General features: G+C 42.6%; 2 protein-coding genes and 1 pseudogene across 4 annotated transcripts in view; all 3 read right to left on the bottom strand.

Annotated features, from left to right (window-relative positions):
- The window catches only part of LOC115190948 (neurotrophin receptor-interacting factor homolog), a 204,524-nt gene that overhangs the window by 33,680 nt on the left and 144,658 nt on the right, over positions 1 to 26,186 (bottom strand). The window lies entirely within an intron of this gene.
- Positions 12,748 to 18,179, bottom strand: LOC115191197 (zinc finger protein 619-like; annotated as a pseudogene).
- Positions 22,335 to 24,161, bottom strand: LOC115191342 (oocyte zinc finger protein XlCOF8.4-like). Its single transcript, XM_029749220.1, has 3 exons — positions 24,149 to 24,161; positions 23,619 to 23,730; positions 22,335 to 23,392 (listed from the first exon to the last, which is right to left on the bottom strand). Exons 2-3 carry the CDS (start codon positions 23,719 to 23,721, stop codon positions 22,428 to 22,430), a joined length of 1,068 nt encoding a protein of 355 aa, XP_029605080.1. The 5' UTR covers positions 23,722 to 23,730; positions 24,149 to 24,161; the 3' UTR covers positions 22,335 to 22,427.

Here is a 26,186-nt window from a genome sequence, read left to right on the forward strand (position 1 = left end):
CTACTCTACCATAGAAAATAACATCTTACTATGGTCAGGACGTGACAGCTGACATGACGGCTGGTTACACAAAGGAAAGGGGGTTGGGTTTGAGTGAAAACCTTATGAAAACTCAATTCTCTCATTTGGAAGCTAAAATTACATTTCATCTTTTCACAAATTGTTTTATATTTAAACATTTAAATTGCACAACAATTCCATGTGAATCTGATAACTAGAATGTGTAGACTTTCACGTCATAATGTCTCAGATAACAACCGAACACACATCATATTCATTAAGTACCAACGCATATTTTCCACTGGTTGGATTACCGAAATATGGTTCCTTTCCCCCCACCGTTTGATGTTCCCAGGCTCTCTATGTTTAACAAAGGCTATTCAAGACTCCTTCAGTAGAGTCAAGAGAGAGAGGGGAGAAAGGTATTTATGGGGGCGTCATAAACCTTACCCACAGGACAACGTCATGACAGGCTATGCAAAAACCCTACACCCGAACCTGAGCCACCTCAGGTCTCTTGGCCGTCCCACCCCTACGGGGGATCAGCTCCCACTCAGCCAAGTCAAAGCTCTTCTCTGTCCTGGCACCCCAATGGTGGAACAAGTGTCCCCTTGAAGCTAGGACAGCAGTCCCTGCCCATCTTCCAAAAACGCCTAAAACCCTATCTCTTCAAAGAGTACCTTAAATGAATCCCACAGTGCCCCTCCCACCCACCCACCACCCAAACATTTAAATGTCTCTTCCTACTAGCACAGATTGTGCTGATACAGCACCTTCAGAAAGCATTTATACCCCTTGAAGTATTCCACATTTTGTTGTGTTACAACCTGAATTCCAAATGGATTAAATACATTTGTTTTCTCACCGATATACACACATTACCCCATAATAGCAAAGTGAAAACGTTTTTTAGAAGTGTTTGCAAATGTATTAATGAAATACAGAAATATCGCATTTACATAAGTATTCACACCCTTGAGTCAATAGGTGTTAGAATCACCTTTGGCAGTGATTACAGCTGTGAGTCTGAGTACATCTCGAAGAGCTTTGCACACCTGGATTGTGCAACATTTGACCATTATTCTTTTCAAAATTCTTCAAGCTCTGTCAAATTGATTGTTGATCATTCCTAGACAACCCCTTTCAGGTCTTGCCAATTAGATTTAAGTCAAAACTGTAACTCGGCCACTCAGGAATATTCACTGTCGTCTTGGTAATCAACTTCAGTGTAGATTTGGCCTTATATTTTGGGTTATTGTCCTGCTGAAAGGTGAATTAATCCCCCAGTGTCTGGTGGAAAGCATACTGAACCAGGTTTTCCTCTAGGGGTTTGCCTGTGCTTAGCTCCATTCTGTTAGTTTTTTTATCCTGAAAAACTCCCCAGTCCTTAACGATTACAAGCATACCCATAACATGATGCAGCAACCATTATGCTTGAAAATATGGAGAGTGGTACTCAGTAATGTGTTTTATTGGATTTGCCCCAAATATAACATGTGAATTGCTTTGCCACATTTTTTGCAGTATTACTTTAGTGCTTTGTTGCAAACAGGATGCATGTTTTGGAATAGTTTTATTCTGTACAGGCTTCCTTCTTTTCACTCTGTTAATTAGGTTAGTATTGTGGAGTAACTACAATGCTGTTGATCCATCCTCAGTTTTCTCCTATCACAGCCATTACACTCTGTAACTGTTTTAAAGTTATCATTGGCCTTATGGTGAAATCCCTGAGCGGTTTCCTTCCTCTCCAGCAACTGAGTTAGGAAGGACGCCTGTATCTTTGTAGTGACTGGGTGTATTGATAAACCATCCAAAATGTAATTAATAACTTCACCATGCTCAAACGGATATTCAATGTCTGCTTTTTAAAAAATCCATCCACCAATAGGTGCCCTTCATTGCGAGGCATTGGAAAATCTCCCTGGTCTTTGTGGTTGAATCTGTGATTGAAATTACCTGCTCAACTGAGGGGCCTTACATGTAATTGTATGTGAGTGGTACAGAGATGAGGTAGTCATTGAAAAATCATGCTAATCCCTATTATTGAACACAGAATGAGTCTATAAAACGTATGCCATAATAAATGGGTTGAATACTTATTGACTTAAGACAATTTCGAAAAACACATTTCCACTTTGACATTGAATCAATTAAAAATGTAGGCTGTAACAGAACAAAATGTGGAAAAAGTCAAGGGGTGCTAATACTTTCTGAAGGCACTAAGTACTTTGAGGAAAAATGGATTTGCTATGACTGTGTTGTGGTTGTCTTACCCAGCTTTCTTACGATGAATGCATTGTAATGTCTCAACAAAAAAATCTGCATGAACTTGATAAAATAGGCATTTGTGAACATAATATAGCCTACACAGTAGAAACACAATATGTAACAGACTTTTTAGGCTTATATATCACACAATGTCTGAATGCAGGAGTATATATTCAACACTGATATCTGCTACTCTAGTTATTTCAAATGCGTCTGTGGATCTTTTCTGCTGACAATGAAAATTCATCTTTGTCTTTAATGCAGGGTTTGATATAAACGTCAGAAGCTATCGAGTGGAATTGTTTTTCTGCTAGTGTATCCTGAGGTAGCTCCTTTCTGAGGACCTCTTCCTGGCAAACAGCCTTTCTCCGGTGTGGACCTTCAGATGCATCTTCAGCTGGTTCTGGTGGGAGAAGCTGTTCTCACACTGGGGGCAGCTGTCGGGTTCTCCCCTGTGTGGACCCTCTGATGCCTCTTCAGGTTGGACGAGTGGGAGAAGCGCATATGACACTGGGTACAGCTGAAAGGTTTCTTCCCACTGTGGACACTCCTATGTCTGATAAGGTTACTCCGGAAAGAGAAGCTCTTGTAACACAGCTTACACTTGAAGGGCCTCTCCTTGGTGTGAACGGTCTGGTGCTCCTTCACATAGGTCGCCTCGGCGAAGCACTTCCCACATGTGGGGCAGGCGTACGGCTTGTCGGTGTCCGTCCTAACGCTCGGCCTTCCACGTTGTGACCCAATGACACCAGAGGAGGTAGAAGCAGGTGCCACCACCCTCAGGTGGTTAGTATTTGAGCTCCCTCCTTGACCTCTAGCCATTGGTTGGGTGTTGTTGGGATTGTGTGCTGTGTTATAGCATAAGTACCTCTTGTGGTGAACACCCATCCTGACCCGGTCTGTATTGGTGGGGTAAACATGAGGTAGATGAGGAAGGCTAGACCCAGGTCCAGGCCTTCTATGAACCCATTCACCAGGCAGTAGATGAGATCCTGTTAGACTACCATCAGGGGGGTCTCCCACCACTCTCTGTGAAGGCTGAAGCCCAGGGTGACCTGCTCTGTTCATCATGGATACTGTAGTGTTTGTATCATAGGAACAGGAGGGTCTATCTCTATCAGCCCCGGGCCCTGCTTCATCACTGCACTGAGACTGTGAAGAAGAGGGTCTGGGCTGCAGACTGGATCCCTGACTGGGCCCTCCGTCTCTCTGATGACCACGATGATTGTGGTTGTTCAGTCCCCTTGTCCACTGGTTGTGTTCTGTGTGGTGGTGGAGTCTCTGTCCCTCGCGGTTCGGTCCTGGTTCTGACTCAGGAAAGAAGAGCGACGGCTCCTGATCCAGGGTTCTGATCCGGGGCCAGGATTTGTGACCAGCCGATTCAGAGGTCCAGTCTCTCCCACCAGCAACACCGGATATCAGCAGGTCCTCATGGACTGCAGACTGTAAACACAAATTTAACAGAAAAGCATAAAGATTTATATAAGAAACTCTTTGCTGTACACACAGAAACTTGACATATTATAAAATGTTAACTACAGTCAAACCCATCATTAAAAAAATATATAATTATGTTTTCTTCTTTTACCCCTTTTTCGTGGTATCCAATTGGTAGTTAGTCTTGTCTCATCGCTGCAACTCCCGTACGGACTCAGGAGAGGCGAAGGTCGGGAGCCGTGCGTCCTTCAAAACACAACCCAACCAAGCCGCAGTACTTCTTGACACAATGCCCACTTAACCCAGAAGTCAGTCACACCAATGTATCTGAGGAAACACCATACACCTGGCGACGGTGTCAGCGTGCACTGCGCCTGGCCCGCCACAGGAGTCGCTAGTGCGCGATGGGACAAGAACATTACTGCTGACCAAACCCTCCCCTAACCCGGATGACGCTGGGTCCCGGTCGGGTCCCGGTCGCGGCCGGCTGTGACAGAGCCTGGACTCGAACCCAGAATCTCTAGTGGCACTGCGATGCAGAATCTCTAAGGCACTGCGATGCAGTGCCTTAGACCACAGCGCCACTTAGGAGGCCTAAGCCCATCTCTAACACTGTGATTCAATACCTAACAATATGGAGCCATCTGAGTTTATTGTAAAATATTTCCATATGTGTTGATTCAAGAATTAAGTATAATGTTTTGGTTCGACTGAGCTAAGGGAAACTCAGTCACTGCAATTATAAAAAAAAATTGTCAGCACAGAGTCAAGTTAGTATTTAATTTCAACTAAATGGTCATACACTCACATAACGTGAAGTAAAGTACTTTTATTGCACAAAACTATACATGTGACAAATAGAATAACTTTTCTCACTACGGTAATATGACCTTTTCTATAAATCTGGAACCCTTGCTTTGATAACATACATTTTAGAATACTTTGGAAAAGGTTCAACATTATATTACACACACCTTCACTACTACATGACAATCAAACCCGAATTAAGGCACTATCCTTATCTCACTATAAAACACCAGCATCAACCTAAAGAGTCGACTTATGTCACTCTTCATCAGTAAAGCATTTTTACAGACACCATCACACAAACCATCACCATATCATCTACTGTCTCATCATACTCATTCTTTCCTCAGTTCACCTCATCCAGTTCCCTCCTACATCCCAAACCAACAAAATTAACTACAAACTAACTAACTAGTACTACATGGAAAGATGCGGACTGTGGTGTGAGGGGATGACAGAGGCTCGCCTCGTAGGAGACTGTTGCTGATGTGTGTGGTGGTCTCTCAGGCACTTATTGCTGCCGATGCATCACGCAGGTGGGGGCTACACATTCGCTGGGAACTGCAGAGACAGATGTGCCTGATAAAGCTCCGGGCCTGTCTGACGTCTCTCTCCCTGGCTGTATCAACGCCGACTCCAATCAAGCTACTCCTTCACTGAACTGCATCCTCATCTAGCTGTGACCCTCTTCCATGAACTGCCAGCTCCCTGAATTTGTTGTAGTTTTTAAAAGAGACTTTGAGATTCTGTATGAAAAGAGCTATATAAAATAAAGAAATATATGTATTATTATTATTATTATTACATATCATCATACAGTAATCATTTTCTGCTGGTGTATCCTTAGGTAGCTCCTCTCTGTGTTGTTGCAACAACACAGCTCCCCGTCCCCACATACCAAATCTGCACCTCACCCTGGTCTCAGCCAGTCTGTTGTCATGGATATGTTGTTTTGTGTTTCTGGTTGTAGTTAACAGTGTTGTTCCCCAGCCCAGAGTTGAGGATGCTGTCCCATCCACTGACCTCCACTATGTCGCCTCTGGTCCAGCCCTGCTCAGGGATGTCGTCCCCTGGGCCCATAGCTGCACCCGTCTGGGTCTGGGAATCTAATATGGTCGCCCAATCTCCCCTGTTAGCCTCCAACCAACCATCTGCAGGAAGAGGTTAGAAAATAGACTTTACAAACATGGTAGAGAACTCTACATATGGAGTTTTTTTTGTTGTCAATTACCTGGTGAAGTTCATACATTATAATGTGTGTTTTTGTATGTAAACATAAGTTGTATTGATTTCATTTTATGAATGGAAAGAAATAGCCAAGTGCATCACTATTCCCATTGAAGATCTATTACTGTATGTACTCTCCTTCCGTGGCCTCCAACTGCTCCTAAATACAAGTCAAACTAAATGCATGCTCTTCAATCGATCGCTGCCTGCACCTGCCCGCCTGTCCTGCATCACTACTCTGGACGGTTCTGACTTAGAATATGTGGACAACTACAAATACCTAGGTGTCTGGTTAGACTGTAAACTCTCCTTCCAGACTCACATCAAACATCTCCAATCCAAAGTTAAATCAAGAATTGGCTTCCTATTTCGCAACAAAGCATCCTTCACTCATGCTGCCAAATATACCCTAGTAAAACTGACCATCTTACCGATCCTCGACTTCGGCGATGTCATTTACAAAATAGCCTCCAATACCCTACTCAACAAATTGGATGCAGTCTATCACAGTGCCATCCGTTTTGTCACCAAAGCCCCATATACTACCCACCACTGCGACCTGTACGCTCTTGTTGGCTGGCCTTCGCTTCATAATCATCGCCAAACCCACAGGTCATCTACAAGACCCTGCTAGGTAAAGTTCCCCCTTATCTCCGCTCACTGGTCACCATAGCAGCACCCACCTGTAGCACTCGCTCCAGCAGGTATATCTCTCTGGTCACCCCCAAAGCCAATTCCTCCTTTGGCCGTCTCTCTTTCCAGTTCTCTGCTGCCAATGACTGGAACGAACTACAAAAATCTCTGAAACTGGAAACACATCTCCCTCACTAGCTTTAAGCACCAGCAGCTCACAGATCACTGCACCTGTACATAACCCATCTATAATTTAGCCCAAACAACTACCTCTTCCCCTACTGTATTTATTTCTTTATTTTGCTCCTTTGCACCCCATTATCTCTATTTCTACTTTGCACTTTCTTCTACTACAAATCTACCATTCCAGTGTTTTACTTGCTACATTGTATTTACTTTGCCACCATGGACTTTTTTGCCTTTACCTCCCTTATCTCACCTCATTTGCTCACATCGTATATAGACTTATTTTTCTACTGTATTATTGACTGTATATTTGTTTTACTCCATGTGTAACTCTGTGTTGTTGTATGTTGTCGAACTGCTTTGCTTTATCTTGGCCAGGTCACAATTGTAAATGAGAACTTGTTTTCAACTTGCCTACCTGGTTAAATAAAGGTGAAATAAAATAAATAAATAAAAATGTAGGCTATATGTATTTCTCCCTTACCTTGCTCCCCCATCTTTAGTCCACTCAGCAGGTAAATGCTCTCTGGTCCATCTTCTATTGTCTCCTCTTTGACCAGCAGCAGATCAGGCTTCCCATCCTCCATGTCTACTGACTGTAAGAGATACAGAGTGAGAGGATGTTGGATCAAGAAATCTGATGAGCAGCCTGCTATGGAGCATCTTCTGATTGGGCAATGCAAGCAAATTTTATACTATGCAAATGTGTTAGTTGATTGGATTACTTCACACTCTTCAATGGTTTGATAATTCAAAGGCATGGTCCCACACTTAAGACAAAATCAATCAAGACCTGGGCCCATATCTACAAAGAGTCTCAGAGTAGAAGTGCTGATCTAGGATCTTTCCATGAAATCTTATTCATTATGATCTAAAAGGCAAAACTGACCTAGATCAGCACTCCTACTCTGAGAGGCTTTGTGTATATGGCCCCGACCTTACACCATTCAGACAGTAGTTCACAGTGGGCTCACCTCAGTGATACTGTATGTGGTCCTGTGCTTCTCAGCTGGGTCCTGTGTGGGTTCAGGAGGAGGTGTAATTTGGTTGTCCTCCATGACCATGGTCCCCTCAGGGTTCCCCAGACCCTCCTCACACCTCTCCTCCTTCTCCAGCAGCACCTCTGGACCCTCCTTCTGGAAGAGAGAGGTGGTACAAATTACACAGACAGTGGTATGCGGGTTTGTTCACCCGCACCAGCAAGCAATTGCTAATAACCCATCCGCCTGACCATATGTGATAAAGTGAAAATCAGAGGCCCCGTACCCCACCATAACCGTAAATATAGAAAATGCACTATGGGCTAGTCAGAGACGGCAACAACAAAAAAATTGACAGAGGGTGTCTTTTGTTTTTTTTGGCCTGATTCTGCTTATAATTTCTGACATTTTGGTATGCTATTTGTTAGTCAACTTGTCAATAATTATACTGAACATAAATATAAATGCAAAATGCAGCAATTTCAAAGATTTTACTGAGTTACAGTTCATAAAAGGAAATCAGTCAATTGAAATAAATTAGGCCCTAATCTATGGATTTCACATGACGGCAGGGGCACAGTCATGGATGGGCCTTGGAAGGCATAGGCCCACCCACTTGGGAGCCAGGCCCAGCCAATCAGAATGCGTTTCACCCCCGTGGTCTGTGGTTCTGAGGCCGGTTGGACTTACTGCCAAATTCTCTAAAACAACGGAGGCGGCTTACGGTAGAGAAATTAACTTTAAATTCTCTGGCAACAGCTCCGGTGGAACTTCCTGCAATCAGCATGCCAATTGCAAGCTCCCTCAAAACATGATACCTCTATGGCATTGTGTTGTGTGACATAACTGCACATTTTAGTGGCCTTTTATTGTGACAAGCACAAGGTGCACCTGTGTAATGATCCTGCTGTTTAATCAGCTTCTTGATATGCCACACCTGTCAGGTGGATGGATTATCTTGGCAAATGAGAAATGATCACTAAGAGGGATGTAAACAAATTTGTTAACAAAATTTGAGAAAATAATATTTTTGTGCTTATGGAAAATTTCTGGGAGTTTTTATTTCAGCTCATGAAACATGGGACCAACACTTTATTTGTTGCATTTATATTTTCCTTCAGTGTAAATAGAAGAGAAGCTGCTTGTGTCATTACATGTTGCCATAGAAGACAAAATAAACCATTTCTCACCAGAATGTCATAATTCGATAGAATGAATGCTTCAATCTAGTTGACATCGGTGATGTTCTCTGTCACCTCTGTTTCTTTCACAGAGCAAAGACTTTTAGGGACCGGGAAGAAAATGCAATAACAAAAAAAAAAATGTGAATGAATTTCCAAATGACATTAGTTTGACCGGTTGTAAGGAAATTGAAAGCTGTGACAATGACCCAAGAGGTTTCTGATAAGATTTCAGTTTGGCTTGGATGCATATTTTATGTGGTTGAAATACTATGAGCTTTTATGATGCTGAAAAAGATTGCACCTCTACAGACAGTATCGAACTGCGCATTCACATTCCCTCAAGATGCTAAAATAAATATTTATTCAACCCTGTTCCGAAGTCAAATTATTATTTATATTTTTACCTACATTTGCTGTGTCATTTTACTGCAAGAAATGCTTATAGTGCCTTCAGAAAGTATTCAGACCCCTTGACTTGTTCCACATTTTGTTACGTTACAGCCTTATTCAAAAATGTATGAAATAAATAAAAATCCTCAGAAATCTACACACAATACCCCATAATGACAAAGCGAAAACAGTTATTTACACATTTTTGCAAATGTATTAAAAATTAAAAACAGATACCTTATTTACATACAGTACCAGTCAAGTTTGGACACACCTACTCATTCCAGGGTTTCTTTATTTTTACTATTTTCTACATTGTAGAATAAAAGTGAAGACATCAAAACTATGAAATAACACATATGGAATCATGTAGTAACCCAAAAAAGTTAAATAAATCAAAATATATTTTATATTTGAGTCTTCAATGTAGCCACCCTTTGCCTTGATGACAGCTTTGCACACTATTGGCATTCTCTCAACCAGCTTCATGAGGTACCTGGAATGCATTTCAATTAACAGGTGTGCCTTGTAAAAGTTCATTTGTGGAATTTCTTTCCTTCTTAATGTGTTTGAGCCAATCAGTTCTGTTGTGACAAGGTATGGGTGGTATATAGAAGATAGCCCTATTTGGTAAAAGACCAAGTCTATGTTATGGCAAGAACAGCTCAAATAAGCAAAGAGAAATGACAGTCCATCATTACTTTAAGACATGAAGATCAGTCAATCTGGAAATTTCAAGAACTTTGAAAGTCTCTTCAAGTGCAGTTGCAAAAACCATCAAGTCCTATGAAGAAACTGGCTTTCATGAGGACCGCCACAGGAAAGGAAGACCCAGAGTTAACTCTAATGAATTTATCCTCTGCAGCAGAGGTAACTGCACCTCAGATTGCAGCCCAAATAAATGCTTCACAGAGTTCAAGTAACAGACACATCTCAACATCAACTGTTCAGAGGAGACTGCGTGTATCAGGCCTTCATGGTTGAATTGCTGCAAAGAAACCACTACTAAAGGACACCAATAATAAGAAGAGACTTGCTTAGGCTAAGAAACACAAGAAATGGACATTAGACCGGTGGAAATCTGTCCTTTGGTATGATGAGTCCACATTTTTAGATTTTTGGTTCCAAGAGCCATGTCTTTGTGAGACGCAGAGTAGGCGAACGGATGATCTCTGCATGTGTAATTCCCACCATGAAGCATGGAGGAGGTGGTGTGATGGTGCTTTGCTGGTGACACTGTCAATGATTTGTTCAGAATTCAAGGCGCACTTAACCAGCATGGCTACCACAGCATTCTGCAGCGATACTCCATCCCATCTGGTTTGCGCTTAGTGGGACTGACAGATAGACAACACACATTTCTATGTGAATTTGGTTGGGTCACGTTGCAGCTTTAACTTTTTCTGCCCCTTGGTGTATAGGCTGTTTGGCGTACATACAATTAAAGCTTAGGCTTACACACTAAAGCCAGATAGGTTTTCCTTTCATTATTTTAGGCTAAATGTACCCTATAGATATAAATTACACAAGAATTATACATGTATGTATTTTTTAAGGTATCGTTTTCGCTTTACTCAACCCACCCGCCACCAACCACACAATATTTCATGGCCCTAAACCCGCCCTGCAGATATAACCATGGGGGGGCTCTCATTGAGTCAAACCGCGCACGTACACACAGATAAAACACACTTTCAACAAAGTTTTTTTGTTGCCATCCCCACTATGTTTGAGTTCTATACTGTAGTTACAGAATGACTTCATTGTTGTTAAATCCATCATGGGGGACATAAATATGACGTTGTGGGTAAAAATAAGTCAGCTATGATAAGTCAAAAGTCAGACAAACATGACTAAACTATTTTGACGTGTACAGTAGGTGTTTGTTAGTGTGTGGGTATGTGTAGGTATATTTAGTATGTGTATATTGGTTATAAAGCGCTGTCTGGTGTATGCAGAATAGGGTGAGATCAGATGTGATGAATATTGAAGAGTCTCAATGAAAGTCTTAAAATGAAAAGTCTCATTTTGTGTTTATTAAAACATAAACAAGTTTTAAATAATCCATATGAAATCCACACATACAGTTGAAGTCAGAAGTTTACATACACTTAGGTTGGAGTCATTAAAACTCATTTTTCAACCACTCCACAAATTTCTTGTTAACAAACTATAGTTTTGGCAAGTCGGTTAAGACACCTACTTTGTGCATGACACAAGTCATTGTTCCAACAATTGTTTACAGACAGATTATTTCACTTATAATTCACTGTATCACAATTCCAGTGGGTCAGAAGTTTACATACACTAAGTTGACTGTGCCTTTCAACAGCTTGGAAAATTCCAGAAAATGATGTTATGGCTTTAGAAGCTTCTGATAGGCTAATTGACAACATTTGAGTCAATTGGAGGTGTACATGTGGATATATTTCAAGACCTACCTTCAAACTAGGTGCCTCTTTGCTTGACATCATGGGAAAATCAAAAGAAATCAGCCAAGACCTCCAGATGTCTGGTCCATCCTTGGGAGCAATTTCCAAATGCCTGAAAGTACCACGTTCATCTGTACAAACAATAGTACGCAAGTATAAACACCAGGGGACCACGCAGCCGTCATACCGCTCAGTAAGGAGACGCGTTCTGTCTCCTAGAGATGAACGTACTTTGGTGCGAAAAGTGCAAATCAATCCCCGAACAACAGCAAAGAACCTTGTGAAGATGCTGGAGGAAACAGGTACAAAAGTATCTATATCCACAGTAAAACGAGTCCTATATCGACATAAACTGAAAGGCCGCTCAGCAAGGAAGAAGCCACTGCTCTAAAACCGCCATAAAAAAGCCAGACTACGGTTTGCAACTGCACATGGGGACAAAGATCATACTTTTTGGAGAAATGTCCTCTGGTCCGATGAAACAAAAATAGAACTGTTTGGTCATAATGACCATCGTTATGTTTGGAGGAAAAAGGGGGGAGGCTTGCAAGCAGAAGAACATCATCCCAACCGTGAAGCACGGGGGTGGCAGCATCATGTTGTGTGGGTGCTTTGCTGCAGGAGGGACTGGTGCACTTCACAAAATAGATGGCATCATGAGGTAGGAAAATTATGTGGATATATTGAAGCAACATCTCAAGACATCAGTCAGGAAGTTAAAGCTTGATCGCAAATGGGTCTTCCAAATGGAGAATGACTCCAATCATAATTCCAAAGTTGTGGCAAAATGGCTTAAGGACAACAAAGTCAAGGTATTGGAGTGGCCTTCACAAAGCCCTGACCTCAATCCTATAGAAAATGTGTGGGCAGAACTGAAAAGGCGTGTGCGAGCAAGAAGGCCTACAAACCTGACTCAGTTACACCAACTCTGTCCGGGAGGAATGGGCCAAAATTCACCCAACTCTTTGTGGGAAGCTTGTGGAAGGCTACCCGAAAGGTTTGACCCAAGTTAAACAATTTAAAGGCAATGCTACCAAATACTAATTGAGTGTATGTAAACTTCTGACCGACTGGGAATGTGATGAAAGAAATAAATCATTCTCTCTACTATTATTCTGACATTTCACATTCTTAAAATAAAGTGATGATCCTAACTGACCTAAGACAGGGATTAAATGAAAACCTAGGATTAAATGTCAGGAATTGTGAAAAACTGAGTTTAATGTATTTGGCTAAGGTGTATGTAAACTTTCGACTTCAACTGTACATGTCATGTCTCAACTAAAAATCTGCATGAACTTGATAAACTGCATTAATATACTCATTAAAAGTGTCTTGGGGGGAAAAAATTAAGTAGTTAAATGGAAGTAATGAAATAGGCATTTGTGAACATCATATAGCCTACACAGTACAAACACAATATGTCACAGACTTTTTAGGCTTATATATATATCACACAATGTCTGGATGAAATATTCTCCATCACTGAAATCTGTCACTGTCGTTAATCCAAATGCATCTGTGGATCTTTTCTGCTGACAACAATGAAAATTAATCTTTGTCTTTAATGCAGGGTTTGAGCTAAACGTCAGAAGCAATGGAGTCGAATGGTTACTTTCTATGTTATAGAGTGGAAGGTTTTTTCTGTTGGTGCATCCTGAGGTAGCTCCTCTCTGAGAACCTCTTCCCGCAGTGCGTACAGGCAAACAGCCTCTCTCCCATGTGGACCTTCAGGTGCATCTTCAGCTGGTGCTGGTGGGAGAACTTCTCACACTGGGGGCAGCTGTATGATTCTCCCCTGTGTGGACCCTCTGGTGTCTCTTCAGGTTGAATGAGTGGGAGAAACTGGCCCGGCACACGTGGCAGACAAAGGGTTTCTCCCCTGTGTGGACCCTCTGGTGCCTCTTCAGTGTGCCAGCCTCTGCGAAGCGCATGTGACACTGGGTACAGCTGAAGGGTTTCACCCCTGTGTGGACCCTCTGGTGGATCTCCACCTTCTGGGGGCAGCTGAAGCCTTTGTTACAGAACATGCAGAGGAACTGTTTCTTTTTACTATTGCCTGATGTTGCTCCCCTTTCCTGAACCTGGGCTCTAGCCCTTTCGTTTGAGTTCAATACCTGATCGAAAAGGACGCGGCCGTGTGAATCGGAAGGCCCCATTGACGTGAACACTGGGTCGCGATCCCTGGGCGTGTGTAAAGGGGAGTGGGTTGCGACATCTGGATTTGTCTCTAAACTTTCCCTATAATCTAAGAAATCTCTGCCCTGTGAGTATCCGTCTCCTAGGTGACTATCTGCATTCCATGTGGGAGGAGCATCACCCTCTACTTTCACAGTCACTTCATCTACCGCTATAACCTCCCCTTTCTTATCTAGGCACCCTTCAGAGAACACACTACTACTGTGCCGGTTCCAGTCCCCTCTAGACAGATCAGTCTGTGTCTCTAAACCCAAGGGCATGTTGACAGGTTCCATCTCTGTAGTGTAAGAACAAGACGGATCATTGCCAGCTTGTAACGCGTCACCTGAGTCCAGATGGGAATGAACTGTCCTCAAGTCACCGTAAAGTAAATACTCTGAGGCGGGAGCAGGAGGACAGCCCAGTCTCCCCAGCCCCAGTCTCTCTGTGTCTGATCTGTGCTCAGATCCTGTGTGTAAGAGGCTTTTTGTGACGGTTAAAGTCTCTGCGTCCGTCTCTGTCTTGAGGATGCCGTTCGGCTTTCCACTGACCTCCGCGATGCTGTGTCGGGTCCTGGGCTGGGGTGTGGCGGCGGTGGATAGGTCCTCAATGGATTCAGGGGGCACCACTCCAGCCACTGCGCCAGTCTGGATGTTTCTGCTTTGTTGTGGGTCGTCTCCTTCAGTCCTCTCCTGCTTGACCAGAGATGATCCTCCAGGACCTGCAGCTTCTACATCTGCAGACTGACAAGAAGAGAGGAGTTTATTAAGGGTACATGAGTAGAATTAGATAACAATGTCGTAGCAGTATTTCCTCTGGCAAAATTAGTAGCAGTGGGGGGAAAAGGTTGAATTTTAATCCAAAATGAATGAAAATAAAATTATGCTGACACCATCTAAAATATAATTTATACCTTCATAAATGGGCCCCAATAACATATTTGTACAATTATTTGTTTAAATTATTTTAGGGCTGACCCCATTTAGTCGACTGATCGATCGTCTGGTCGATAGGCTGTTGGTCGACCGAGATTTCTTTAGTCGAGCATCTAAATGTTTCGTTTTTTCCCATGGTGCACAAGACACCTGTCTGATTCGCGCCTGTTTCATACATTGCGGAGGCCACGGGGATGGCACAGTCCATCACTCTAAGACATGTGATACTGAAGTTATATGGTTATATTATGTAAAAATAAATGGTGCAACACTAATAAATCAAATCATATTTTAGAACAAATGCACTTTCTCCCGTGTTGGATACAGTCGCTGTCCACATAATCTTCAGTGCGCCGTAGAATTGGCGCCTTTCCCTATGTTGTTATGTTATGATTGAGAACCATGCGGCAGAGGCAGCAGCAGCAGAGATGAGGAAACAGCCCTTGCCTTAACCTAATTGTCTAAGAAAGTTGAGGAGAGAGGAAACCCCAATTTAATTAGGTCTACAATCAATAGCCTAACTGTTAAATGTGCCTGGCTTTATAAATCATCCATACATATACATATACACATTTAATAGCCTACGGATTCCGTTGACACCAAGCCTTATGCAATGGCAAAATGTTGGATAAAGCAATTTCACAGATTCGGCTGTTTTTAATCTTTGCTATGCTGTAATAAAGGCTTTAAAAAAGTTTGTTACAACAGACTGGCATTACTTATTTATTTAGTGTTGTTTACACTGTTCCAAACAGCCAGAAAAATAATATTATAATCTAACAACACCTGTTTGTCACACATAATATGCACGCAGCTCTCGCTCTTATACCCTACATTTTCTTGAACTTCTTATTGTTATTATTACAATTATTATTATGATCATCATTATAATACGTAATGTCATTATCATTAGTCATCTTTGTATAGTAGCCTTGTATAACCACCATCGAGCTACAGGCCTAAGAGCGCATCCTGTTTAGTCATAATACCGTAACTTACTTAGCCCTATATTTCAATATATAGGCTACCGTATCAATCAATCAATGATTCCCTTGTTCATGCCATCACACAGCATACGAGGCATTCATGCTTTGAAATGCAATCAAGCATTTTCGTTTTAAATTAAATAACAAAGGCAGCTTTGAATAATTAGCCTAAACAATAAATAAACTGCAATTCACAAATGCATGCAACTGTTTTTAGTCTGCTGTAATAAAGGCTTTATAAATCATTAGTGCTGTTATTTAGTGTTGTTTACACTGTTCAAATGGTCAGAAAAAATTATAATATTGTAATCTAACAGCAACTGTTTGGCACACATAACTCACGCAACGTTTGCTCTTAGACCCTAATTTGTATTGATCTCCAGTAGTTTCCACAACTAAGTCAAATGTCTTCCCCAGATCTGACTTCCCCTTTACCTCCTGAGCAACCAGTAAACATTAACCCATATTTTTCACGTCCTCTGCATCCATTTTGCTGTCACGTGTTACTGTGTTCATAGTTTGCTATAACCAATTTATTGACATCATTATGATAGGGCCTAACCTATAGCCTATTGGTTGCATGTGATACTTACATGTTTCACGTAAAGAGAGCAAGGGTTGAGGGAATAGGGAATGTTTTTCGTAAACAAATTAGGGATTTCGGTAAAATAACTTTTCAGTCAGAAACAAGTAAGAAACTAAATGGCTGAAATGAGGTTGCAGCATCAGCACCGACAGCGCAATAAACACATGCTGTGCCTCTGGTGCCTTTTCACTGCATCATTAGCTAGATCCCAAATATGGGATCTTTTAGCTAGTTAGCATCCTATTGCTGAATTTTATGTCCCAAAAAACATGAATAACAGAGCGAATATAATATAGGCCTACCTCTTATGATAACTTGGAGTAACCCCCCCCCCCCCAGAAACCATTTCATGTCACTATCCCCCCCCAACACTTTCCCTGGTTGCCACTACTCTTGCTCAACTAAAAATGTTATCTGTCTCATCAAAAAGAATGTAAGTAACTCCCCCAAAATATTTTGAGGAAGGGTTGTGTTTTACCCCAAGTTACCCTACAATTGGCCCGTGTTACATTTAGCCCCACTCTCCCCTATACACTCACAGGGAATTGGAGCAGGAATGTGCTTAACCATGTCACTGCTAAAAACTATGGGTTTAAAATGGTGCAGTTCGCTAAGGAGTTGAGAAATAAAGTTGGAATGGAAAATTGGGATCCTTCTGTTTTTAACAAAGGCCATTACAACTGCTGTTTTCCCGGTGATTGCAAGAATTGTTATGCATTGACTGCCTATCAGAATTCATGTTTTTCGCACTATGGCACTCATAACTTGAATGCGCCTCGAGAGGAATATCTCTCTCGCATAGAACACACAACAACAAGCAGACTAGGTAAAGAGAAACTATTCTACTATGGGGTTGTCGTGCATTACTCGTTTTGTTTGCAGAGGCAAAGTAAATGTGTACTGTTCTAGAATCTTTAAAGTGCGCCTCGGCAGACATATTCTTTTCATGTTCCATATTTCTTTGCCGTTGCGCAGCGCCACAGATAAATGACTGCAGCGAAAACACTGTGTCAGAGAAGTCTTACAAGCTCCCCTATGGCAGATACATGTAAGCAAGTTAATAGCTGAGGCGAGGCTTTCTGAAATAAATGGGCCACATTTGATTAACAAAGTAACCATTTTTTTATGCAACACTATTACACTAACCTCTATCACGATAACATGCTGGGTTGAGGTTCCACTCCCCTCATCAACAGTGATTGGTTGACCATCTCGCCATGTATTGTGTCCGGCTGGCTTCACAACGCTCCTGTGACCTACAGTGAGATGTCCTTCACCTAAGAGAGTGATTGGGGGAAAGACGTGGTTAGGTTAGGTACTGTCAATGCTCAACGGTATATTGTACACAATTGATAATGTCAAGAATTGGCAAGGATGTAAGGTAACACTTCTAACTCCTTGATATACTATTTATTGATTTATGTAATATGTTCCATGCATTACATTGTTTTCATTGGGTAAATAATACAAAGTGCAGTAAACAACAATCTGGTTATAATATGATAGTGTCTTTGCGCAAGACAGCCAAGTATTCTGGGGAGTTATTGCATACTATCAAAAAACTGACCAAGACCCAATTCTGGTTAACCATCTACACTACAGTACGTGTTTAACACATCTAAGGCCACACATGCGCAGAGGGGATTGGGGCGACAGGCAGCGCAACTTCGGCCTTCTGCAAAATGTACCTCTTGCCATTCCTCTGTATCGGTCGAGGATCTTGACACTTCTAGGACGAATGGTCCTCTCTGCGCGCTCCCGTGACACCTTCAGTTCCAGCAGCTGTAGTTTCCTCCGCAATGCCCTGTTTTCTTTCTGGCTTTGAGTTATTTCCAAACGAAATACTGCATAGTCGTCGTCTACGAGTTTACAGATCTCTGCCACAGCGGCATTCGCTAGCACCTCCATGACGGAGGCTATTTGAGTGTGAAAAACCATACAGTTAGCCATTGTTAGCAGCTAGCTAGCCTTACCTAGAACATCTAGCAACCAAGTCCTGTCTCCAACGCGAAATAAACACTACCTGAGGTAAGTATGTAATTCTGTGCAGTTAGGCATATTTTGAGTTCCAGGGTGTTAATAAACGTCTAAATAACAATACTAAAAACGCTATCGTGATAATTGTTTTGGGTAACTGTTCACTTCCGTTTACACTGAAGAGAAATAATCTTATTGGTTGGCGTCATAGCTCAAAGGATGTGGTTAACTGAAAAAGGTATGCGCTTTGTTCTTTGAAATACGGTACTGATTATTACCTTACATATCAAATCTCCTATTCGTGATCACTATCTTTCAAGCTTACACGGAACTCAAACCGGCTGCCCGCGTTCGCCATCGTGCATAAATGTATTTTGCCCCCCTACACCAAACGCGATCACTACACGCAAGTTAAAATATCAAAACAAACTCTGAACCAATGACATTAATTTGGGGACAGGTCGAAAAGCATTAAACATGTATGGCAATTTAGCTAGTTAGCTTGCACTTGCTATCTAATTTGTCCTATTTAGCTAGCTTGCTGTTGCTAGCTAATTTGTCCTGGGATATAAACATTGAGTTGTTATTTTACCTGAAATGCACAAGGTCCTCTACTCCGACAATTAATCCACACATAAAACGGCCAACCGAATCGTTTCTAGTCATCTCTCCTCCTTCCAGGATTTTTTATCTTTGAATTTATATGGTGATCTGCATCTAAACTTTCATATCTTTCAATCACACACGTGGGTATAACCAATGAGGAGATGGGAGAGGCAGGACTTTCAGCGAGATCTGTGTCAGAGAGTTCTATTTTAGCCCTTGGCATCGCAGACGCTCGTTGGCGCGCGAGCAGTGTGGATGCAATAATTGAATAACATGGATTTCAAAATGTATTTTGCGACGCTCGCGCACGCAACGTGTCCGGTCAGCATGTTAGAGCATACTCTTTCAAGCTTAGAGAATACTTGTTTAGAACGAACAGTGTGTTAGCAAGAATAGAGTTGAAAATAATAATTACTTTATTCCATCTACTCAGTAAGGTCAATATTTAAGTGCTTGTTCCTAGGCTTACTGTCGCTGTAAAAACAGGTAGTTATACAAGCCTGTTTCAAATGACAAGTTTAACAAAGTGTTAATCAATGAGGGGTATGTGGTTAATTACACTCTTACCCCAAGACACTTCACATAACTATAATATTTCTGCTAAAGAATAGTTCCCAGACATCCCCTGCATACATCTCAAATCGGTCACATAGATGTTATTGCGAGTGCAGCGAAATGCTTGTGCTTCTAGTTCCGACAGTGCAGCAATATCTAACATGTAGTCTAACAATTCCACAACAACTTCCTAATACACACAAATCTCAGGAAGGAATGGAATAAGAGTATATACATATAAATATATGGATGAGCAATGAAAGAGCGTGTGGCGTAAGAATCAAAATTAGTTATTTAACATAGATAATTAAGATTTATTATCTGCATAATATGCTAATATGATAGTTATTAGACTGCAGCCTTTCGGACTCTGGTGTTGGAAGTTGCACTTCCTCCCTCAGCTGGGGCTCAGTCACCTGGGGCCCATAGAGGGGAGAAGTCAGGCTAGTCTTTCACATATCCCTGGTGCTATGCAAAATATCAGAAAGAGAAGAGAACAGGAGGGACCATTGACTTTATATGTGAATGTGTCTTTACCTATTTTTAAACCATGTGAAGGAATGGCGTGATTAATGGGGAACCAATGACTTGTCTCCACAATGTCTGTGTGCCAGTCACTCCCTCCTTTGGCCTTGCGGGAGATAAGGTTTGGGACAAGATGTGTGGGGTAGTGTCTGGAACCATTGTATGTCATCTCTGATGTTGCACCTATCCTGGGATAGTGTATGACCTAGAGGCTTACTCCCCTCAGTGAGCTTGTCCAGGAGTGTGGTCGAGAAGGGGTTTTACTTGAGATGGGAGTATCTGGAGTTGACAATTGATTTATGCCAATAGAGTGAGTTGGTGTTTTTGTGCAATGAAGTACGAGGAACAAGATCGGAGCCTCGTCTTAGGGGCCAAACTGAACAATAAGAACAGTCTTCATAGCAAATGCTATCTGGCTGTGGGATACTCCTTTCTCATTTATCAAGTCTCACCTTGTGACCCATTCCACACATCTGTTGTTTGTCATGTCGACTAGGGAGTGGATCTTTGCTATAAAAGATTTTAGCAGCCTTTGTGTCGTGGCTCTCAACAAATCATCTGAGGGTGGTTTGTCGACCAGCCATCGCTATTGCAGAGCTCTCACTAATAAAGATTCAGTTTAAGTATAACTCTAACTTGTGTGATAAGTTTGTCTCTCCTCATTTGATAATACAGAAATTAACCACCACAAGCGGCATAGGCAAGATGCAATAGATGGTATAAAATACAGTATATACATATGAGATGAGTAATGCAAGATATGTAAACATTATTAAAGTGACTAGTGATTAATTTATTAGAGTCTGTATGTAGGCAGTACCCTCTCTGTGTCAGTGATGGCTGTTTAACAGTCTGATGGCCTTGAGATAGAAGCTGTTTTTCAGTCTCTCGGTCTCAGCTTTGATGCAACTGTACTGACCTCGCCTTCTGGATGGTAGCGGGGTGAACAGGCAGTGGCTCGGGTGGTTGTTGTCCATCTTTTTGGCCTTCCTGCAACATCGGGTGCTGTGGGTGTCCTGGAGGGCAGGTAGTTTGCCCCCGGTGATGCGTTGTGCAGACCGCACCACCCTCTGGAGGGCCTTGCGGTTGTGGGCGGTGCGGTTGCCGTACCAGGTGGTGATACAGCCCGACAGGATGCTCTCAATTGTGCATCTGTAAAAGCTTGTGAGGGTTTTAGGTGACAAGCCAAATTTCTTCAGCCCCCTGAGGTTGAAGAGGCGCTATTGCGCCTTCCTCACCACACTGTCTGTATGGGTGTACCATTTCAGTTTGTCTGTGATGTGTACGCCGAGGAACCTTCCACCTTCTCCACTGCTGTCCTGTCGATGTGGATAGGGGGGTGCTCCCTCTGAATCCCAGGGTGATCTACTCTGCTCATCATGGATACTGTGGTGTTTGTATCATAGGAACAGGAGGGTCTATCTATCAGCCCCATTCCCTGCTCCATCCCTGCACTGAGACTGTGAAGAGAAGGGTCTAGGCTGCAGACTGGACCCCCCCCCCCCCCGTCTCTCTGATGACCACCAGGAGTGAGGTTGTTCAGTCCACCTGTCCACTGGTTGTGTTCTATGTAGTGGTTGTGGTGGAGTCTCTGTCCCTTGCGGTTGGGACCGTTGTTCTGACTCGGGAAGGAAGAGCGACAGCTCCTGATCCATGATCCTGACCAATTGCTTCATAGGTCCAGTCTCTTCCACCAGTAACACCAGATCAGCAGGTCTTCATTGACTACAGACTGCAAACAAATATTGTACAGAAAAGCATAAAGCTTTATATAAGAAACTCTTTGCTGTACACACAGAAACATGACATGATATTATAAAATGTTAACCACAGTCAAGCCCATCTCTAACACTGTGATTCAAGTACCTAACAATATGGAGGCATTGGAATTAATTATAAAAAATGTATATATATTTATATATAAAAAATTATACAAAATAACCAAGTCAGTCAGCAGAGTCAATTTAGTATTTCATTTAAACAAAATAGCAATCACAAGTAGAATAACTTCTCACTATGGTAACACTTTACCTTTTCTATAAATCTGGTACCATCGCTTTGATGAAGGTTCAACATTACATTACACACAGTAAACATGAATTAAGGCACTATCATTTCATCATTATAAAACACCAACATCAAACAGGACAAGGTTATCACTCTTAATCAGTGAAGCATTTTTACAGACACCAATCATCACCATATCATCTACTCTGCCTCATCATACTCATTCTTTCCTTAGTTCACCTCATCCAGTTCCCTACTACATCCAAATCCAACAGAATGAACGACAAACAAACAAACTTTGGTGTGACAGGTAGCCTAGTGGTTAGAGCGTTGGGGCAGTAACCGAAAGGTTGCTGGATCGAATCCCCGAGCTGACAAGGTAAAAATCTGTTGTTCTGCCCCTGAACAAGGCAGTTAATCCACTGTTCCCCAGTAAGCTGTCATTGTAAATAAGAATTTGTTCTTAACTGACTTGCCTAGTTAAATAAAGGTAAAAAAATTAAATAAATAGAACTACATTACATGTCACTATACACAGGCCGTGTGCATTTTTTGCAGGTGTAACCTGAGGTAGCTCCTCTCTGAGTACCTCTTCTCGCAGTGCGTACAGGCAAACGGCCTCTCTCCCGTGTGGACCTTCAGGTGCCTCTTCAGCTGGTGCTGGTGGGAGAACCTCTTCTCACACTGGGGGCAGCTGAAGGGTTTCTCCCCTGTGTGGACTCTCTGATGGCTTTTCAGATGGCCAGCCCGGGCAAAGCGCATTTGACACTGGGTACAGTTGAATGGTTTCTCCCCAGTGTGCATCCTCTGGTGGATCTCCACCTGTTTGGGAAAACTGAAGGCTTTTCCACAGAATGAACATGGGAAGCGCTTCTCTTTGGCGCTGCCAGCTTTACGGATTCCATCTCCACTACTGTCATTTGTCAATGGGCTTGTGTGGCCATTTAGTGTTGAGGCACTGACATTGTCTGAGGTCTGGTTTAACATAAGGAGAGTGTGAGGAGGACAAGCGCCAGGGAGTGTCTGTGTTGTCGCATGGTCCATGTTCCAGTTGATAGATCCTATAGAAGGCAGGCTGAAGGCAGGACCTGTTAGGGGGTTAACCTGAGACGCCATCAGTCTCTCTGAATCACAACTATAGGAGCAGGACGGCGCATCGCTAGCCGAGTCAATGTCTGTTCTCTCCAGCTGCATACCGACACCTCCCCGACCCTGCAGACCAAATCTACGTCTCGCCCTGGTCTCAGCCAGTATGTTGTCATGGAGACTAAATTTGGTCGTTTTGTGTTCGACTGTCAGTTTCTGGTTGTGGTTAACAGTGTTGTTCCGCAGACGAGAGTTGAGGACGCTGTCCCATCCACTGACCTCCATTATATCGCCTCTGGTCCTGGCCTGATCAGTGATGTTGTCCCTTAAGCCTTTGGCTGCACTGGTCTGGGTCTGGGAATCCAAGATGGCCGCCCAGTCTCCTCTGTTAGCATCCAGCCAACCACCTGCAGGAAGAGGTTACAAAATAGACTTTAAAAACATGTAGAGAAAACTCTACATATGGAGTTTTTTGTCAATTACCTAATAATTTCCGTACATTATGTGTTTTTGTATGTAAACATAAGTTGCATTTTATGAATGAAGAAAATTAAGGAAACATAATAGCCAAGTGCATCACTATTCCCATTGAAGATATATTACTGTATGTAGACCATATTATTTCTCCCTTACCTTGCTCCCCCAGCTTTAGTCCACTCAGGAGGTCAATGCTCTCTGGTTCATCCTCTATTGTCTCCTCTTTGACTAGCAGCAGATCAGGCTTCCCATCCTCCATGTCTACTGACTGTAAGAGATACAGAGTGAGAAGATGTTGGATCAAGAAATCTGATATGAGCACCCTGCTATGGAGCATCTTCTGATTGGGCAATGAGGGATTGATATGAGTACTATGCAAACATGTTAGTTGATTTGATCCTATGCAAACGTGTTAGTTGATTTGATTACTTGACCTTCTTTAATGGTTTGATAATTCAAAGGCATGGTCCCACACTACCTGACAATATATCAAGACCTGTGCCCTTATACACAGAGTCTCAGAGTAGAAGTTCTGATCGAGAATCAGGTCCTCCACCTGATTACATAGTCATTCATTATGATCTAAAAGGCAAAACTGATCCTAATTCAGCACTCCAACTCTGAGAGGCTTAGTGGAATACAGCCCGACCTAATTTAATTCAGACAGTAGTTTACAGTGGGCTCACCTCAGTGAGACTGTATGTGGTCCTGTGCTGCTCAGCTGGTTCCTCTGTGGTTTCAGGAGGAAGTGTAGTCTGGTTGTCCTCCATGACCATGGTCCCCTCAGGGTTCCCCAGACCCTCCCCACACCCCTCCTCCTTCACCAGCAGCACCTCTGGACCCTCCTCCTCCTGGAAGAGACAGATGATACAGATTACACAGACATACTATTCTGCCCTTGAATTGCGTTCCCATGCAAAACTAGACAGAATAGTGAAAAAACAAATATTTTCCGAGGCTGAAGCGTGACAAGAAATAGCTACACTGAAAGACCTGCACCGTAGCATTGTTTTTAGCTGCTTCTATGCGTGCAGAACTAATTCTCTACTTCCTGTTTGGGTACAGTCTTTCTAAGTACCAGAAAGCTCCACTAGGGGGCGAATAACACCATGGAACACAATAAAAATCCATCTTAACCATTGTAATAAAATTATCTGTTACCTTCTAACAGGATGGCAGCACACATACACTCCCTCAGGTACATACACAGATAAACGCATTTTCAACATGGAGTGTTTACCCATTCCCACTACGTTTGAGTCCTATACTGTAGTTACAGAATGACTTCATTGTTGTTAAAACCATCATTGTGGACATAAATATGTTGTGGGTAAATATGAGTCAGCTGTGAAGTCAGCTAGAAAATCAAGTCAACATCATACAAACCCAACTAAACTATTTTGACGTGTTCATTAGTGTGTGTACACTATACAGTGCATTTGGAAAGTATCCAGACCCTTGACTTTTCCCACATTTTGTTACGTTACAGATTTATTCTAAAATGGATAAAATTGTTTTTTTCCTCAATCTACACACAATATCCCATAATGACAAAGCAAAAACAGGTTTAGACATAAGTATTCAGACCCAACTTGCAGACTTGTTTACGCTGTTGTGCGTTTTTGTTGCCGTTTTTACTTTGCTACCTGACGGTTTTTACTTTTTCATTACCGTATATTTTTACTTTTTCCCTCACTCAACTTTTTTCATTCAACTTTCCTACCCCGGAGGTTTTATCTGGACATGGTTCGTCAGGACTTCAAACAGCCGAAGCTAAGTAACATTAACATGATGCCTTCTAATTGCAGTCGTTGTACTCATAATATACAGGAGAACGATCGCCTTACGGCAAGGATAGCTGTGCTGCAAGCCCAGCTTCAGACGCAATCGTTAGGCAAGGGTCATTTCAGTGTAGGAAAGGATGAAACAGCGTCTGTGCCACCAGCAAGTACAGATAGTAACGTTAGTATAAACCCCCTCGCACGGTCCCCGCAGCCGGACATCTTTCTCATGGCTTCTGGAGGGAAACGCTGTAGGAATGCTCAACCGGTGTCGCTTATTCAGCCGACAGAAACTTTCAACCGGTTCTCCCCGTTAAGCGAGTCGGAGTCGGAGGCCGAGACTTCTCTGGTCTCTGCTCCTCCCGTTACGGGGTCTGAGACGCCGACGGCTCCCACCATTAGCTCTGACAAATTGAAAACCTTAGTCATTGGCGACTCCATTACCCGCAGTATTAGACTTAAAACTAATCATCCAGCGATCATACACTGTTTACCAGGGGGCAGGGCTACCGACGTTAAGGCTAATCTAAAGACGGTGCTGGCTAAAGCTAAAACTGGCGAGTGTAGAGAGTATAGAGATATTGTTATCCACGTCGGCACCAACGATGTTAGGATGAAACAGTCAGAGGTCACCAAGCGCAATATAGCTTCAGCGTGTAAATCAGCTAGAAAGATGTGTCGGCATCGAGTAATTGTCTCTGGCCCCCTCCCAGTTAGGGGGAGTGATGAGCTCTACAGCAGAGTCTCACAACTCAATCGCTGGATGAAAACTGTTTTCTGCCCCTCCCAAAAGATAGAATTTGTAGATAACTGGCCCTCTTTCTGGGATTCACCCACAAACAGGACCAAGCCTGGCCTGCTGAGGAGTGACGGACTCCATCCTAGCTGGAGGGGTGCTCTCATCTTATCTACGAACATAGACAGGGCTCTAACTCCTCTAGCT

This window comes from Salmo trutta, chromosome 4 (assembly GCF_901001165.1).
Source record: "Salmo trutta chromosome 4, fSalTru1.1, whole genome shotgun sequence".
NCBI lineage: Eukaryota > Metazoa > Chordata > Actinopteri > Salmoniformes > Salmonidae > Salmo > Salmo trutta.